The 17709-nt window shown below is 57.8% G+C and overlaps 1 protein-coding gene across 1 annotated transcript; it reads right to left on the bottom strand.

The window, feature by feature from the left end:
- Positions 1–5943: 5943 nt before the first annotated feature.
- SLC6A17 (solute carrier family 6 member 17) lies at positions 5944–17481 on the bottom strand (the record flags this gene model as incomplete). Its single annotated transcript, XM_082494363.1, has 11 exons — positions 5944–6312; positions 6708–6870; positions 7457–7616; positions 7799–7991; positions 8357–8549; positions 9255–9496; positions 10507–10617; positions 12263–12444; positions 13157–13283; positions 13604–13761; positions 17196–17481. 11 exons carry the CDS (start codon positions 17479–17481, stop codon positions 5944–5946), a joined length of 2184 nt encoding a protein of 727 aa, XP_082350489.1.
- Between the last annotated feature and the right edge of the window lie 228 nt (positions 17482–17709).

Raw genomic sequence — 17709 nt, 5'->3', positions numbered from 1 at the left:
GGCTTAAATTTTACATTTGGGTTAATTTCTCTGCATCTTTTTTCCAGCCCCACGAGGGCCACAATCACCCTTTCCACTTTGTTTCATTCACCTGTTTCGCAGGGAGCCCCTGGCCCCGGAGCTGGGGGGTTCCCCCCCCCCCTCCCCCGAACCCACTCTCAGCCCCCTGTGGGGCGGATGGAGCCAAATCCTGCCCCACTCCCACCCTCCGGGGGGAAAACCTGAGGCTTTTCCACGGCAGGAGTTCGCCCAGCCCCGGGCGATAGCTGCAACCCCAAAGATGCATCAGAGCCTGCTGCTGCTTGCGGGGAGGGGGGGGGGGGTTACTGGGTTTGCTGGTTTTGTTTTTTTAAGCAGCCCCCCCCCCCCCCCCCATCCCCCTGTTTGGGAGAGGAAAAGGGGATAAAAGAAAATGAGGTCCCTCCGTGCTGGGAGGGGTAGGGGGGTGGCGGGGAGGGGGGACACGACACATGTCCTCTCCCTGGGTTGGGGGTCTGAGCCTCTTCCCGAGCCCAGAGCCACCCAGCACACACGGCAGCAGGAGCACAGGGCTGGGCTGAGGCCGGACAGCTCATCGCAGCGGTGAGCACCACCCATGGGTACCGCAAAGCCCTGGGTGTCACCCTGAGCCGGGCTCGATGGGTGATGCACCCATAATCCTGCATCCCTCCTCTGCGCCACCTCGGCGAGGGGGAGGAGGAGGTGGGAGCACCTCTGTCCCTGCTGGGGTCCGAGCTGCCCTATGTGTCCCAGTCATCGCCCCTGGGGGATGTTTTCCCCTCCCCGGATCCAGGTCCTGGAGGGACTCTTGGCAAATATAACCCATGTGCCACCTCCTGCCTCCACCACGGGCGGTGCTGCTCCTTCCAGCACCCGTTGCAGATGCTCTCCCCAATCCTACACCAACATCTCCAGATGATGCAGAGCTGCTCAGAAAACCTGCCCTGCTCCTACACGGCTGCCACCGCAGGGGGACAAGTACAGTTCGTGGCCGTAGCCATACCCCGACGGCATCCCCAGTGCTGGCGGACCTCACCTGGTCCCATCCATCCTATTTTCTTCGCCCCTTCCTCATGCTGGATCAGCCCTGGAGAAGCCGAATGAGCTGCAAAAGACAGGAGGGAAGGGAGGCAGCTGCCCTTCTCCCCACCAGGGCTGTTCCTAAGCTAATACCCGGCAGTTGAAGTCATCCGGGGCTGGTGGAAACATCTGGTGCTTCTCCAGGGAGGTTCTCCAGACTCCCAGTACCCCCAGTCCTGACCTCCAGACTCCCAGTACCCCCAGTGCTTGGGATGAATCACCAGCAATGTTAGCTGGGCATTGTGCAGAGGAGCAGACGCTGCATCTTACCAGTCCATACGCCCCGTAAAGCCAGCGTGTACTGGTTGAGCTGGTCCAGGGTGGGAGATCATCTCCACGATGCTCCTGAAGCACCTGCAGGCAGCCGGACCCCAAGCGAGCCTCCAGCAAGGGCTGGTGCTGGATGGAGGAAGGGAATCGGAGGATGAGCGGAGACAGAAGGATGATGGCAGTGATGGAACAGGACAGGGAAGGACAGAGACACGGATGCCGGTGGGTGCTGACAGCCCAGTTTAGCTGTCTGCAACCCCAAATCTCCGGGAGACCCCCAAGCCCACCCCAAGAAAGGAAACAGAGAAGAGACTTGGAGAGAAGAGATTTGGTAAGAAGAGACTTTTAATCGGACTCCGATACAGCTGTTACAGGGTTTCTCTCGACTGCCGAGGAGTCCGGCCGGCACGGCACGGCACGGCACGGCACGGCACGCGTGGTAAATACACCGGCTGCGAGGATACACGGGATGAGTTACTACGAGATCTGTGCTTTTTTTACCTGTACAGGAGGGGTTCACCAGCGCTGTGCTTGCCCGCAGGGGAAGTGGCCGCATCCTACCTGCTGCCGGGGCTGTGCCGTGTGTCCCCCTTCCTGCGGCCACCGAGGCCACCCGGCTCTGCTCCCCGCTCCTGCCAGCGAGACCCAGGCTGGGGGGGGAAGGATGGGGGGGGGTAGGAGGGGAGGCAGTGGGAGTTGCTCTAGGGAGGTGCTGGGGTCTGGGTGGGGGCCAGGAGGTGAAGCCGGGGCTGATTTTGGAGGGATCAAGGGGAAAGGGCCAAGGGATGCCCCGGGGGTGGTGCAAATCAGCAGAGCATCAGCGGATGCAACAGTCCTTTCCGCTTTGCACCAAGGTCAAGGGCAGATCCGGCAGCACCGGCCGCAGACCCCGTTGCTCTGGGATGGAGCACCCACTCTTGGACCCACAGCAGCACCACCACCGTCACGGGCTGGGCACCCTCCCGCAAAGCTCCTTTCTGCCCTCAGCGCCATCCTTTCCCTCTCCAGACCCACTTATCCTCTCCCCAGCTTCATCCCCAGGGAGGGGACGGGGGTTTGACCCCTCCTGATCTACCCAGCACCTCCTTGTCACCCAGCCAGGGACACCGTCCCGCTGCGAGCGGCAGGATCCGGGTCCGGGCTGGGAACCGAGCACGGAGCTGATGTCGGGGGGTAGGGGGGGGGAAGGAATCTCTGCAGCAGTTCTCTTCCCCCTCCTTCTCCCACCACCCGGAGAAAAACTGAAAAGTGCCTGTGCTCACAACTAGCAGCTATTCCCTGTGCCTCCATGGAGAAATAAAAAAAAAAAAAAAAAAACAAAAGAGGGGGAAAAAAGTGATTTCTAGGGCTCAAAGCCACTGGGGGTTGGCCCGATGTGCAGCCCGGGACCCTCCCCCCCCCCCCCCCAGAAGGTGCGTGGAGGGAGAGCCTGCCCCGGCCAGCGGGAGAAACCCCCCCCAAGGCAGGTTCCAAAAGTGACCGAGTAGAGTGAGAAGTGAATCGGCGACACCGCACACCCGCGCACACACACGTACACGCGCACACCCCCACGCACGGCAGCCACGGACGAACACGCGCACGCGGCGGCGACGACACGGATCGCTTAAAATTTAACACACCCCCTCCCCCCCCCCCCCCAACACCCTGTGTCTAACACCGAGCAAATGCCACGAAGAAATACAGTATTTCCACAGATAAAAATAAAGGTGTCGTCCCTCCTCCTCCTCCTCTTCCTCTCTGTTGGATCCCCAGGGCGGTTGGACACCCTGGGGCTGGGGGGGGGGGGGGGGGGAGGGGCAGATGACAATGGACAGCCACCCACCACACACAAGAAATAAAAAGGTAAAAATATGTCCCGATATACAATGAGAATTGATCTGTACAGCACTGGGAATGAAAATAGGTCACGGGCCACTTTGGAATACGTTTTGTCATTTAACAGCATTTACAGTGACATTTACAGAATAAATATACAATAGAAATAGAGAATCTCTAGGTTATTATTCCATCTCCTCTCTCTGTATATATTTTATATATATATAATATAGCTTTTTTTTGTTAACCTTCTTATTGACTTTGCCTCTTATTGACTCTGCAAGAAGAGGGGAGGAAAGCGAACGCCTCCCTGGCTGGTTTGGGAACGGTGATGGGAGAGACGGAGGGCCGGATCCTTCCCCCCAGGGTTTGAGGAGCATCGCGCCACGGGAGCGGATGGGACTAAGCGTTTTGGCTGCGGGAGGTGTCCTGCTCCGTTAACTCCATGGGAGCTACGGTGGGAATCCGACCTCCGGGCTCAGGGGCACCAGGAAGGTGATGGTGGGCAACAGTTTGGCTCATCCTCTGTTTTGCTGGTCAGGTGGAGGAAACTGGGGACAGAGGGAGAAGTAAGAGATGGGAGGGAAGATCTTGCCTAATGATGGGAAAACGCCATGGGTTTTGTGCTTCTCCCATTCAGGGACGATGTGGTGGGGCTATTTCTATGTCCCTCTGCACGGGCAGGGGAAGGAGAAAGACAGCGGAGGGGATGGTGAAGGGGAGATGGCTGGAGGAGAGACAAGAGCATGGCTGGTCCTGACCATGAAGCTGGTGTTTCTCGGAGCGGTCAAAGACTGAGCTGCTCTGGTTCAGTCCATGCTTTCATTTTCCCCCTGGAAAAATGGTTAACTCGGGGCCTGAGCTAATAGTCCAGGAAGAGTCTCCAGCTCACCAGCCAAGCCTATGGAGAAGGGCTTTAAATAAAGGATCTCAATCCACAAGAGAAACGTCATTGTAGGGGACCTCCTGGACGCAGGGATGCTAAGAGAAGTCAAGGATGTGGCAAATGGACACAGTACTTTCTGCCTTCGCCTCTCAGTCAAAAGGAGAATCAAGGTGGAAAAAAATCCATTGATAGGAAAGCGGAGGAGAAAAGGGCTCGTGGGCAAGCACCCACAAACTCAGCCTTCAGACTGGCTTGAAATACCATCACGCGTGATCTAAGCCCAGCAGGACCAAGGATGAAGAGTTCCCTCAGCTTTTGGAGGCCATAACAATGTGCTGAGAGGGAGAGAAGGTGCAAGCAGGCTTCTGCTCCCAGGTCCCCACGAGGAAAGGAAGAAGGTGCCACATAATACTGGTACCTGTGCCAGAAATGCTCAGCTACATGTAGGATTCAGGGAAACAACCCTCAGTCCCAGTGGGAGAGACTCCAAGCTGGGAGATCCCAACCTTTCCTAGATAGCATGGGGAGAAACAACATAAGGGCACATTAATCTGGTCTCCAGATAACATGGGTGGGCACGAAGAGGGCCCTGGGCTCTAGCAAGAGCTCACCAGCCTGGATCAAGAGGTAGCGGGGACACTGGGACCTGGCACTGACCCCCAATAACTACTACTCAGTAGACTCCTGCTGTCCCCAAGAGCTGGTTACCCCCATCCGAAGGCTGGTGAGCCCCTGTGGAGATGCAACGGGAGACAATGGAGGCCCCCTGGGTTGAAGCGATGAGAAATGAGGACGTATGTCCAGAGATAATCACTGCCCAGCTCACCTCAGCTGGTGGCTGCAAGGGAGGTAAGTCAGGCGGTGGTTTCCTGAGAGCTAAACCAGGACTGTGATAGGACTGGATGCCCCACAACTGCTCTGCTTGTCCCTCTGGGACATCTAAAGAGCGTGGCAAGAGGAGACGATCACCATGCCAGGGATTTTGGTTCAGCAGAGCATCCCGTGTGTCAGGAGTAGTTCCAGGAGAGTGCTCCTGACCCCCATCATGGTAACCCTACCCAGACCCCACACACACTCACGCATCCAAATCTCACTTCAGAGGTCCTTCTGCCGCTCAGTACAATAACTGCCTAACCCCGGAGCATGCTGACCACACCGTCCCATGGACATGACATCTCCATGTCTCAGGACAACCCACAGACACTCTCCCCGTGCTGGTGGTAACGAAACAGATACCAAGGATCCACCATCCGCTGTCTCACACATTGCACCATCTCAGCCAGCCTTGTGCTGCTCCCCACCGACCCTGGTCAAAATTTTGGGGTTATTTGAGTGTGTCCGCAGCTATAAAAACCTACAGGAGATATACAACAACAACAACGATGGTGACAACAACAGCACCCTTTTGTGCTATGAACATCAATGGTTAATTGTGCTCGTTGGAATAAGGCCATGACTCCTCCCCCGCTAAAGGACAACAGACTGGGAGGGAAGAGCGCTGGGCTACAGGAGGAAGCATGGGTGGCTTTCCACCTGACACCAGGTCCTTTTTCCAACCATCAGCTCCTTAGAGACGAGAGATTCTTTGCTTCAGATTGGAGCTGCTCGAGAACAACTCTCGGAAAGATATTGCAGTGTCTCTTGTTCCTCCTCCCTTCCCCGAATGATGCCTGGGGGGATCCTGCCTTTCAGACGAGGGTTGTCGGAGGAGTCCTGCCCCTCCCCTAGTCCCTTCTTCCTGATGTCACCTTAGAAAGGGCTGCTTTTGGTTACAATTTTAAGAGGGGTGTCTTCTTCATCTTCTTTATGAATTAATTTTCCTGTTGCCTGGACAGCCAGGATCCACTCCCCAGTGACTTCTTCTCCCGGTGGGGGTGGTCAGCAGGCAACCATCACAGTTCGGATTCAGGGGTGCTGGCCAGTAGGTACCCACTCCCGTATCGTCCGTTGGGGGCACTGCTCATTTCCATGGGGGAGTTGCTCCCGGGACCCAGGTAGGAACGGTGCGTGGGCATGGGGGAGGGGGTCTCACTGGGCACTTTGCTCAGGATGAAGCGGGTCTCATCGTTATCTTCCAAATTGGAGATGTCTTTCATCATGCGGCCCTTCTTGTAGGTGACGGAGAGGGCGTTGGAGCCGTCCGACACAAGGTGGAACTGTCGGAGGATGAAGACCAGAGGCAGAGGGAGGGATGCCAGGATGATCAGAGAGATGAGAATAGCCATGGCCCAGGTTGGGTAGAAAAGGAACTTTTCTGCAGCCTGGAAGAGAGAGATAGTAACGTCAAGGGGCTGTTACAGCAAAGGTGATGCACACCAGGTACAACGTCTCCTACGTGCTGGGCAATTCCGGCCGCCTCCTGCCAGACTTCATCCTCAGGGGCACCGCATGAAGCTACCTGAAGGTGGGTATGGTCCTGCACACAGCGTGTAGCTGTGGAAGCAAATCAAAATCCAAGCTCCAACTTCAGCCCATGGTCAGAGCTGGCTGTAGACAAACCCGATTGCCTGCAGAGGATGGGCGGCCGCAGGCAAGACGTCTCCCAGCAGGAGAGAGGAGGAGAAACAAGCAGGGCTGGGAAAAGCAGCTCTCAGCTGCCCACTGCTCAGCCTGGACCTGGGGCAGAGGTGGCTGCGGGGAAGGGAGCTGTGCTCACCTCCTCTCTGATCCACGCACTGTAGCCCGGGGGGCTGACTCCCAGCTGGATGATGCTGGCGGTCATGAGAACAGCCATGCAGATGGGAGAGACGTACTTCCAGGTGTAGTAGTAGAACTGATAGGGCCGGAAACCCAGCATTTCCGTCAGCTCCTGCATGAACCTGCCGAGAAGAAAAGATGGAACCATGCCATTCCCCACCTTCAAGTGAGAAACTCCCTCCCAGTAGCCCCCATTGTAAATTATGCTCGAAGAAGCACTCAGCTGATTCAGGCAAGCATCTCAGTGTCCCTCAAGCCTGTAGGAATGGTTGGGAACCTCCTAAGGAAAAGGCCATGTGAGCATTAGCCAGAGCCTCCTTTGCTCTGGCCAATTTACGAACAACAAGAACAGGCACTAGGGGGAACAAGGTCCCCTTCCAGAAGGACATGTGTTGTGGTTTTGGCCGAACTGGCCACTGAAACCTCAGACAAAAGGGTGATCAAAAGTGACAGAGCACCACAACCAACAGTAGACACTCAACTAGAAGGACCTGCTTCTGGGACTGGGTTACACCTGGGGCAGGGCAAGACGATCAAGGTGAACGGAGTTCCTCCCTCTATAAGGTAGATGCCCCTGGGCCATTTGCTCCATCAGAGCTGGCCTCCTGGGGAAAAAGTCATACGGAAAAGAGAGCTGGAAGGAGGTTTGGGGGTTTTTTAGCCAGGAGTTACAGCACAGTTACTCTTTTTGTTATACAAATGCCTTACTTCTTGGTGCCGTAAATCCAGGCCACAGCGATGTTCTCCAGGATGACAACGACCGTGAGCGGCAGCGTGGCTGAATAATCATCAAACATGGTGACAAAGTAATTCCCAGAGCGCTGCACAAAGATCAGTCCCACCAGGAAGGCAAAGATGCAGCAACCAACTGTGGGGAGCAAACAGGCACAGTCAGCAGAGCACCCCAAGGGGAACCACAGCCTCCACCACAAGGTCTATCCCCTCCATTAGCAGGGCCCAGTGCACGTCCACACTCTTCTGAAGTGACTCCCCAGGGCAATGGGGACCCTCCACCCCTTCCCCAGGAGGTTGTAGGAGAAAAGACCTCACCTGTGAACACTTCCTTCCGCACCTTGAAGGTGTCGATGATGGGCGTAGTGATGCCTGACATGGTCCCGATCATGCTCCCCAGCCCCAGGTTTATCAACATGAGGAAGAACATGACGGACCAAAATGGTGAGGCTGGGAAGTGCGTCATGGCTTCTGTGAAGGCAATGAAGGCCAGGCCAGTTCCTTGCACTGACTGCTCAGGAGGAGAGATGACAAAAAGATGAGGAGAAACACGTCAGGGACACGGCCTACAAGCCCCTGCATGCCTCAGATCTCTCCTGTCCCACTAAACCACTCTTCAAGGAAAGAAAAATCCAGTCTGGTACCCCAGCCTGGAAACGGTGATGACCCTGCTAGACTTGCTAGGGTGAGACCTTTTCCCCGCCCCAGGAAGGACCACCGTGTGTTGGGGAATACCATAGGGACAGGGAATCCCCATCTCTGGGGGGTCTCTAAAAGTAGTTTTTCCAGATCCATGTGCCAGGAGTGACACAAGTCACAGGGGGAGGCAATGGGGTAGGTGACCTCCTGGTCCTATTAGGAGTGCCACCAGGTTACCTTGTTGAGTTCATCCTCCAACAGGCAGGCGTCCAAGCCCAGCTCTTTGAAGTGTCCCTCTTTCACTGTCATGATCACCCTGTACATCTCGTTGTAGTCCTTGGCGGTGAGGTGGGAGAAGTTCACATGAGGTGGGATGAGGTCATGGCTCAGCACATTGGTGTTCAGGTAGCCCAAGATCTTCTCAGCATTCCTAAGGGAGAGCAGAGCCTGGTCACCCGGAGATGTCCCCTTCTTTCCAGGGTGAAGGATGGGCCCTGACTATGGAGCACTTTGCAACGGGCAGGGTGGACCTCCCTGCATCACGTTACCCAGGTCCCAGTCAGAGGACCATTTTGCAGTTTCCCAAGGTGTAGGAAAACATTGCATTAGGCCACATGACAGAGGACGCAGATGGACAACCACCAGAGAATGGGCTCTCTGTGCCTTCTTCTCAGCTACATGCTGCTGCGGCTTCTCTCCTGTTACTCAAGTCCACACTGCATGGCCAGGATTTTTATGGATTCAGCTCACTGTCTAAAGATAACACTAGGTGGACAAATCGACCTTCCTCTAGCTGCTTCAGGGTACAGCACAGCAGCTCCCTTAACCTTGCAGACAAGTGGGCCCAACAATGCACGGAAACGGGGGGAAACCCAGATGACCTGACTAGACATGTTGGATTTACCCTCAATTTGCAGACTAAGAGCCCATCTTAGGTTGGAAGAGCTGAATACCCAACTCCCTCAAGCTACCATGGGACATCTCAGGAGATCCAGGTCTTGACCTCCAGGAACTTGGGTCCACCAAAACACAATATCACTCAGCTCCAGAGCACTTACTCTATTGCCTCTAGGCCCACCACAACCAGCAGTAGCAAAGACCTGCCCACCCCAAACAGCGAAAAAGCAAATCTTACTCCACCACACATTTCTCATTCATGATGTTGGCCTTGAAGCCCAGCACTGCGAACACGACCAGGGTGGCCAAGACGGATGTGAAGAAGTTGATGAAGGAGACAAGCGTGGCATCAAAGTGGCAGTTGTTGTCCTGCTTGTTGTAGCTGGAGAAGGCGATGACTCCTCCGAAGCCCAGGCCCAAGGCGAAGAAAACCTGCGTAGCTGCCTCCCGCCACACCTGGGGGTCCAGCATCTTGTCCAGCTTGGAAGGAAGATGTAAGAAGAAGTTAGGTGGTTTGGTGGCCCCACAACTCATCCCAGTGGAGCCAGAGCTAACTTAAAAGGCTGCTGTGCTGACAGCCTGGGCTGGTTTTGGAGCAGCTGTGGATGTGCTTGTGGATGTGGATCTACCATGATGAGGTCTTGCATTACCAAGCACTCACAGGTCCTTTTTTCTTTTTCCCACAGAGGGGCAAACTGAGGCAGGTTGAAGGTTTGACCTGACCACGTCTCCAGGTGCTCCCTGTGCCCCAGAGCCCAAGCTGGGTGCCCAATGTCCCAGTGAAAAGCCCTACAGCTTCCCAGTGGACCACCCAGCTGCCCTGGAGAGCCAGCGTCCCTGTCCCCCCACCCAAGCACCGCCCAGCAATGGGTCTCCATCCTCCCCCAGCCATCTCCTGCCTCCAGAGCGCCTGGAACACTCGAAACCAAACGTCCCAGCTGGTGGGTTTGTTTAACCTCCCATCCCCCCAACCACATCCCCCATCTCCCGTCAGCCAGAGCTGCAGGCTGGAGGGCCTCCGAGCGTCATTCATCAAGACATCATAATTAATATCTTCTTAACAGCCTCGCCGGCTGAGCTGATTCATCTACATCTCTGCTTAATTAATTAATCAGCTGGTTAATTAATGAGATGCATACCACCAGCAGAGGGTTTACCACCAGCCAGCAGCTTCCCATGAAGTCTTTAACTATATCGCCCCAGGCACCCCCACCCCCACCCCCCCCCCGCGGTGTCTGGGCACCTAAAGGTGACGGGAGTGACGCTAAGGCCCAAAGCAGCTCCAGGGCGATGGGTTTGTGAGGCTCTTGGCTGTCCTGGCCATACCCCGTATTTAAGGTGCTGCTGGCACCTCTTGATGATATATTGGGATCTCCGAGGTAGTTTGGGTTGATACTCTGGTTTTTGGGGTGGGGAGCATAAAAGAAAATAGGGTGCGATCAGCCGGGAGGAGAACCTGCTCAGGGTCTGCTGGGCTTGGAGACTCTCACCTTGGGTGTGAACATATGCATGATCCCATCCACCGCCCCGCGCAGCAGAAGTCCCCGCACCAAGAAGCAAACCAGCACCACGTAGGGGAAGAGCGAGCTGAAGTACATCACCTGGAGCAAGAGGGGTACAACACGGGCACAACGTCATTTACTGCCCGCTGAGCTCAGCCACCTCCTCAACCAACCCCGGGGACAGCACACCAGGGGTTCTCGTTTGGGATTACCCTCCCCAAAATGAGGTCTGCTCCTCAGGCAGCGCAGGTTGTTCCAAGTGCCGAAGCTCAGGTGGACCCACAAAGTGCTTGGACACACTTCACAGCATCCCAGACTGGTGAGGGCTGGAAGGGCCCTCTGGAGCTCCCCCAGTGCCACCCCCCGCCAGAGCAGGGGCACCTCCAGCAGTGGCACAGGACACCTCCAGGCGGGTTTGGAATGGCTCCAGAGGGGGAGACTCCCCCCCCTCTCTGGGCAGCTGTGCCAGTGCTCTGCCGCCCCCACAGGAGAGAAGTTCCTCCTCAGGTTGAGATGGAACTGCCCATGGTCACATTTGTGCCCGTTCCCTCCTGTCCTGTCACTGGGCACCACTGAACACAGACCGTTCCCATCCCCCGGCACCCACCCTTGAAGGATTGATCAGCGTTGATAAGATCCCCCCTCAGTCTTCTCTTCTCCAGACTGAAAGGCCCCACGGCCCTCAGCCTCTCCTCGTAAGAGAGATGCTCCGGTCCCCTCAGCATCTCCGTAGCCCTTTGCTGGACCCTCTCCAGCAGTTCCCTGTCCTTCCTGACCCGGGGAGCTCCGAACTGGACACAGTGCTCCACATGTGGCCTCACCGGGTCTCACCAGGTCTCACTTAAGAGAGAAAAATCTGTAGGGGCTGCTGAATGCGAAGATGCCGGTGTTGGCTCAGAAAATCCCTGAAACACAAACTGCCGGTGCCCGGAGGAGCCCAAGGGCAGGACAATTCTGCACCTCCACCCCTTCCCCCAGCATCCGCCCAGCCCTGCGGGCAGCCCCAGCTGGTTCTTGGCACGGGGCACATTTCCAGTGCCCCAATGAGCAGATGTAGATGGGACTTCATCCCGGGCAGGGGAGATCTGCTGCCGTGGTCCTGCTCCCGCAACCCACTCCCACCCCCTGCGCTCGGGGCCGTGGGGCAGAGGTCCCACCGCCCTCCTGCTACCTGCTGATGCACCAGCTGTTTTGCAGAGCACAGCTGGAGACAGGGATGCTCAAGTGTCCCGGGGGAGCCTACCCTTCTGCGTCTGACCCCACCGCTTACACAGCCTCGCTTGAAATGTCGACGGCCTCTGCGAGCTAACGGCATCCCTCCCCCAAAGCTTTCTGTTCCTCCCTGCCCCGCTTCTCCTGCGCAGAGTCCCAGCGGTCCCCCACGCGCGAAGGAGGGCTCAGCGGTCGCCCCCTACATCCTACGAGCATCCATCGAGGTGGCGCGCACGGGGGGATGGGAGAGTTGAGAGCCCCCGAACGCGGGGGCTGGGCGGGCGATTTGGGTAGCCTGATGTGGCTGAGCCCCGAGCGGTGGCTGCAGGTGTCACCTGGACCAAACCTCTTCCCTACACCTTCTTTTGATTTTATTCTGGATCCCCCTAGAGACAGCCCCAACTCCAGAGTGGGTGTGAGCATCCCAGGGGACACAGTGTCCTCCGGCCACCCCAGATCAGGGCAAGAGAATGTCATCCAAGCAGGAGGTTTCTGCCTCGAGGACAGACCTCAGGTGGCCCCTGATACTCACCTTCCCAGAGGACTGGATGCCTTTGATCATAGCCAAACCAACAAGGCTCCAGGCCACCAGCAGGCACAGGGTCATCTTCCAGTTGAGCCCTCCGCTCTCCGAGATGGAGTTGGAGATGTCCAGGGTCTCCCGGTACCAGAAGTAGGTGGTGGCCGAGCTCCTCTCACATTCCGTCTCCACAACTGCAACCCAGCAGAGGCAGGAGAGCGTGAGGGGACTGAGGGAGAGTCACCCACTGCCTCTTAGGGGATGAACAGCAATTAATATCAACGACCTGACAGAGCCAGCCAGGGAAGGGCAGCCACCCCAGGAAACTAAGGGACAGAAATTAAGATGGCTCATTTTTAGCAGGAAAAAGAAGAGCCAGGACATAAAGCCACCGTCAGGTGAAAAATAAGGTGTTAAATGCAGGAAGAGATATTTGCATTTGCAATAAAACCTCCCAGAGTGTCCCAAGGAGATGCTCGGACGCTATTAAATGCCATTAGCTCCATCAGCATCTCAGCTGGGCGCTGATGGAGCAGCCAGGTGAGCCCTGCCTGGCTCTCACCGCCTCCCTCCATGGTCCTGGGTCAGATCCTCAGCCCAAGCACCGAGGCAGGCTGGGGGACCCAAGCTCTGGATCCCCAAACTGGCATCAAATCCCATCGGTGGGGACAGACCCCGAGGGGAGAGCATGGGAGAGACTCATCCAACCCAAGGGAAACATCTCCATACGATAAAGGCAGCTGGACTGGAGGAGGACCCAGTGCCTTAGGAGACACCACAACCTCCGGTGTCCCCAGCCTGTGATAGCTACAGCTGTTTAGGGGTCCCCAGTGTCCCACAGCCCCCCCCTTCCCTGGGAAATGCTTCCTCCCAGCCAAGCCTCCCCCCGCACCAGCTGTCCCTTACTGGCCACCGAGCCGTTTTTCACGATGGGGCACTCGCTCCAGGGAAGAGGGTACTGGAAGGACTTAAAGAAGTAAAAGATGCTCCACCCGATGATGACGTTGTAATAGAGACCGACAAAAAAACAGACCTGGGGGGAGGAAGGAGGAGATGGTATTAAATCACAGGGCAGTGACACTGTCCCCATCACACCTCCCGCCAGGCAGCGACCCGGGGGGGGTGGGGGGGACGGACGGGTCAGGGCTGCTGGGATTAGGGGGCAATTCCCACCCAGCCCCAGACCCACAGGTGGAGCTGGAAAACCCCTCCTCCACCTCTCAAACCTCTGTGTGGGGTCCCTCGAATTTTGCTTCCAACCCCCCCCCCCCCACACACACACACACTTTGCACCTCGCAAAGCACCCCGAGGCAGGGGGGGGGGGGTCCGAGGGGACCCGTGGGTGCACTCACCAGGCAGCTGGCATAGCCGATGCCCCCCAGGCGAGGACAGATGTAATTCCAGACCCCGATGCTGCCCCGGCGGATCCGCTGCCCCACCGCCAGCTCCAGGAAGAAGAGGGGGAGCCCGATGATGATGAGCAGGACCAGGTAGGGGACCAGGTAGGCACCTGGTGGGGGAGAGAAAGCTCATCACGGCCCCGTCTCTGCCTGCGTTCGTGCAGCTGAGGGCAGACGGATGGGGACGGACAGGGATGCAGAGCTGTGACAGGCTCTGCCTGGTCCATCGGTTCATTCGCAGTGGGTCTGGGAACGAAGATCAGTGCTTGGAGGGGCAGAGAAGCCTGTCATGGGGAGGAGCGCACACACACGAGTGGAAGGGAAAGGTGCCACATCCCCTGCCGGTGTGGGTACGTGTGGGATAGATCCCAACACACCTAAAGACACGCTGCATCCATGCAGGCGCATCGCCCTACGCGCAAGGAGACACCTCCGTAAGCCAGCCCGTGGGGACACGCGTGCGTCCCCAACCTTCGCAGACACACAGCCCTCCTGCTCACCCAGCTCCTGCCTGCACACGCGTGTTGGACCACAAGTGAGCCCCCCCCCCCCGGCACCGACACGCACCCCCCCACGGACACCCGCATTCCCCCCGCCACGGCGCCGCCCGCTGCTGAGCGCGGTCTTCTGCTAGGGGTAGAAGCAGCTCGAATTAGAAACACGGTTAATCTCTGCCTAATTGAGGAGGCCGGAGAGAAATTAGCAATTCCTGAAGCATAACCAAATGACCGTAAAGGATGCAATGACTCACGCTGCAGCGCCCGGCTGATGGATTACTCCAACCTCCTGCCAGGGGCTGAGGAACGGGCTCGGGAGTCTGTGGCTCGCTCCTGCGGGGCGGCAGGCGATCCAAAGGCACGTGCCGGAGCCCGGTTGCGTTGGGCAAATTCCCAGCTGGATTTCTCCCCCCCACCCCCCCGGTGACAGCCACCAACCCCCGGCACCAGGCAGGAACTGGGGCAGCCGATGCGGCTCCGAGCAGCGGTGTTGCAAAAAGGTTCAGCCCGCAATAGTGTCCCGAGCCGAGCGCTCCGGCAGCGGGTTGGGGATTGATGGGTTAGGAACGCAGGTGGGGAGATAAATTAAGATGCAGCAGCCCAGGGTGATTAGGAGGATGAAAGGAGAGGCAGAGAGCCGGGCAGAGCTGGAGCCCACTGTAATTCGGGAAAGGACCGCGAGCATCCCACCTCTGCAACGCCCTCCTGGGCACCCACGTCTCGACCTGCGGATGGATGGAGATGAGACAGAGGGACAGATTCAGGCACAAATTTGGCCAATATTGGAGATTTTCTTCCCGTGATCTCTGGAAAGATGGGCACCGGCTCACGCCCGTGCACCGCCGTGCTCGGCAGCACTGGTGTGCAGCGCTGCCAGCCCGTGCCAGCTCCCGACACACCGAGTCCTGGAAATTTGGCTCCATCCCATCTCGCTACCAGCACGCAGCCGTTCTCCCCCACAGACACCCGCAACAGCAGCCGCCACCACATCCCAGGGCTGCTCAGCACAGCCAGAAAGGGTCTGTCCGTCACTCCCCAGCTCCCACATCCGTCTGTCTGGCACCAGCCTCACAGCCTACTGGGAACCCCAGCTGGGGTCAAGAGAGTTAAACGCGGTGGGAAGAAAAGGCAGAAAAAGCAGTGTCCGCCCACAGGACGGGGAGATGAAGCCATTCGGCCAACAGAAAGAGTACAGGAAAGCTCAGGAATCTGCTGCTCGAGCCAGTTCCCAGCTCTGTGCCTCAGTTTCCCCATCTGTAAAATAGGGGCAATGGTTGGGGCAGCTTGTAAAGTTTTTTTTTTTTGAGACCTGTTGTGAGAAGATGTCACACAGCAGCAAGTTGCTCCTGTTTGTCCTGGTCCCTGCCTGGCTCAGCATCTCCGTGTCCCTCCGCAGGATGGGGCCGAGCTGCCGGGTTCAAACCCAGCGTGGCTGTCTGTCCGCCGCAGCAGGGCTGAGGGCTGGTTTAGGGTCAATTCCCCCCGTCCCCACTTCACATCCCACCTGGTCTTTTGTTTAAAAACACTTGCTTAATGTTCCACATGTACAGGCAACAAATTCAGCCCTGGATTTACTGGGGAATACCCCAGGATGAATCCCAGCCTGGGAACGCCTCCTATCACCCGGCACCCGAGACAGCCAAGGCGAAAGCCCCGCAAACATCCAGGACAGCAGAGACCTCAGAACAAACTGAGAACATTTAATTCGTTGCGCTAATTACAGTTATTGACTGCTGTGCCAGTAGGGAAACTGAGGCACAGCAGGGTTAAGCGCTTGCAGAGAAGCGGGATACTCTGGATCTCCACCCTCTGGGTCTGAGCCGGTTCCTGACCTCATTAAATCGGGAAAACCCACTTGGAAGTCAGAGGCGAGATGCGGAGAGCTGCATAATGAAGCCAGCGGGGCCGCATCGATCTACCCCAGCCCTGAATTTACCCCAGGCTCCCTCTCCGACCCCCTTCGGGCCACGCGTACGATGTTCCCTGCTGCGTCCGACTCACACGTGCAGCGGCACGTGCGATGCAGCTGATGCCGGCGTTGGAGCCCTGCAGCGCCTGCAGACGCTCGCCGCAACCCAAGACCACGCCGAGACATGCCCTTGGCTTTGCAACACACCGAACCCGAACCTCGCCTGGACCCAAACTGGGACTCCGGGAGCTAAGTGTGCCAGCCGCTGGGGAGATGCTGGGATGCAGGAGCCGGCCGCAGCGTGCTCCATCCCAGCCGGGGAGGAGATGAGGGGTGCGAGAAGCTCCGGGGTGGGAAGTGCTGACTGCACAGGTCCTCGTTGGAGAGAATGACTCATCGCGAAGATGACACCGGAGATGTTTTAATTATTGAGAGCGCTGCAGGCGTGCCGGCTCCGGGGCTGGGGGCACGGTGAAGGCTGCAGCGCCGGGACCAAGGTGAGCGCGAGGGGGACAGCCGGGCTGAGCATGGCATCCTTCACCGCCGCTCCACAGGGGCTGCTTCCCATCGCCGCCAAGGTCAGCGCGGCGAGGGGAGAAGCCTCGGGGGCTGTGTTTGGATTAATGATGAGCAACCTGCCCTCTCATCAGTGTCATGAAGGGTGTCGGGACTCAGCACGGCTGGAATAGCTCCGAGCCCTCCGGGCTGCTCCTGGAAGCCCAAGGAGGGGGCATGGGGTGGGATGGGAAGACGGGCTGGCTGGAAGGAGGGTTTGGGAAGGGGCTGGAGCCTACACAACGCGGCTTCAGGTCCTAGAGAAAGGGAGGCACTGTCTCATTTTTGACCCCCGGTTTCCAGGGTTTCCAGTGCGAAATCCTGGCCCCCGGCCCAGGATTCACCTTGACTTTGGAGCGAGCGGGCAGACACCCTTTAGGAAGGGGCCACCCTGCAGGTTCCTGCATCTCTGCGCAGATGGACACGCAGCAGCGAGCAGCTCCTGGCTGCCCCTTTCCACCTTCGGAGCCCCAAATAACCCCCCCTTCTGCCCCAGCATCCATACCCCGACATGCAGCGAGGCAGGATTGGGCCATACCCCCTCTTCTCCAGGGACTGAACCCACCCCTGCCCCATCTCTCACCTCCTCCGTTCTTCTGGCAGAGGTAGGGGAAGCGCCAGACGTTGCCCAACCCCACAGAATAGCCGATCTGCGCCAGGATGTACTGCAGCTTGCTGTTCCACGCCGGCCGGTTCTCCGCATCCAGCTCCTCCTCTCCCTCCTTCTGCTTGTCCCAGGTCTCCCCCGTCACATTGAGGACGCTGCGTTTGTAGTCCACGGGTTCTTCGTGGGCCAGCAAGTCGGCCACCGACTCGGTGACATGCTCACTGCTGTGCTCCCGCTGCGTCACCTTGCTGTTCTTCGGCATCGGGACGGCTCTGAGAGGCCCCCGGGGTCGGGGAGGAGCAGAATGGGGCGAGACGTGAAGATGAGTGTCCCGCAGGGAACGGCACCCGTGTGAGCTACAGCTCAGGCCTCACCTCCTCTTCATCAGCAGGACCTGGGCAGGGAAGGGGTCAACAGAGGATGAGCTGGTTTTGCCTTACCCCAAAGGTGTCCTGGTGCTGGTGGGAGCGGCAGCTCCAAGGGGAGAAGG

Source organism: Vanellus vanellus (genome assembly GCF_965231255.1).
Source record: "Vanellus vanellus genome assembly, chromosome: 23".
Classification (NCBI taxonomy): Eukaryota; Metazoa; Chordata; class Aves; order Charadriiformes; family Charadriidae; genus Vanellus; species Vanellus vanellus.
This window is presented reverse-complemented; position numbering and strand designations above follow the sequence as displayed.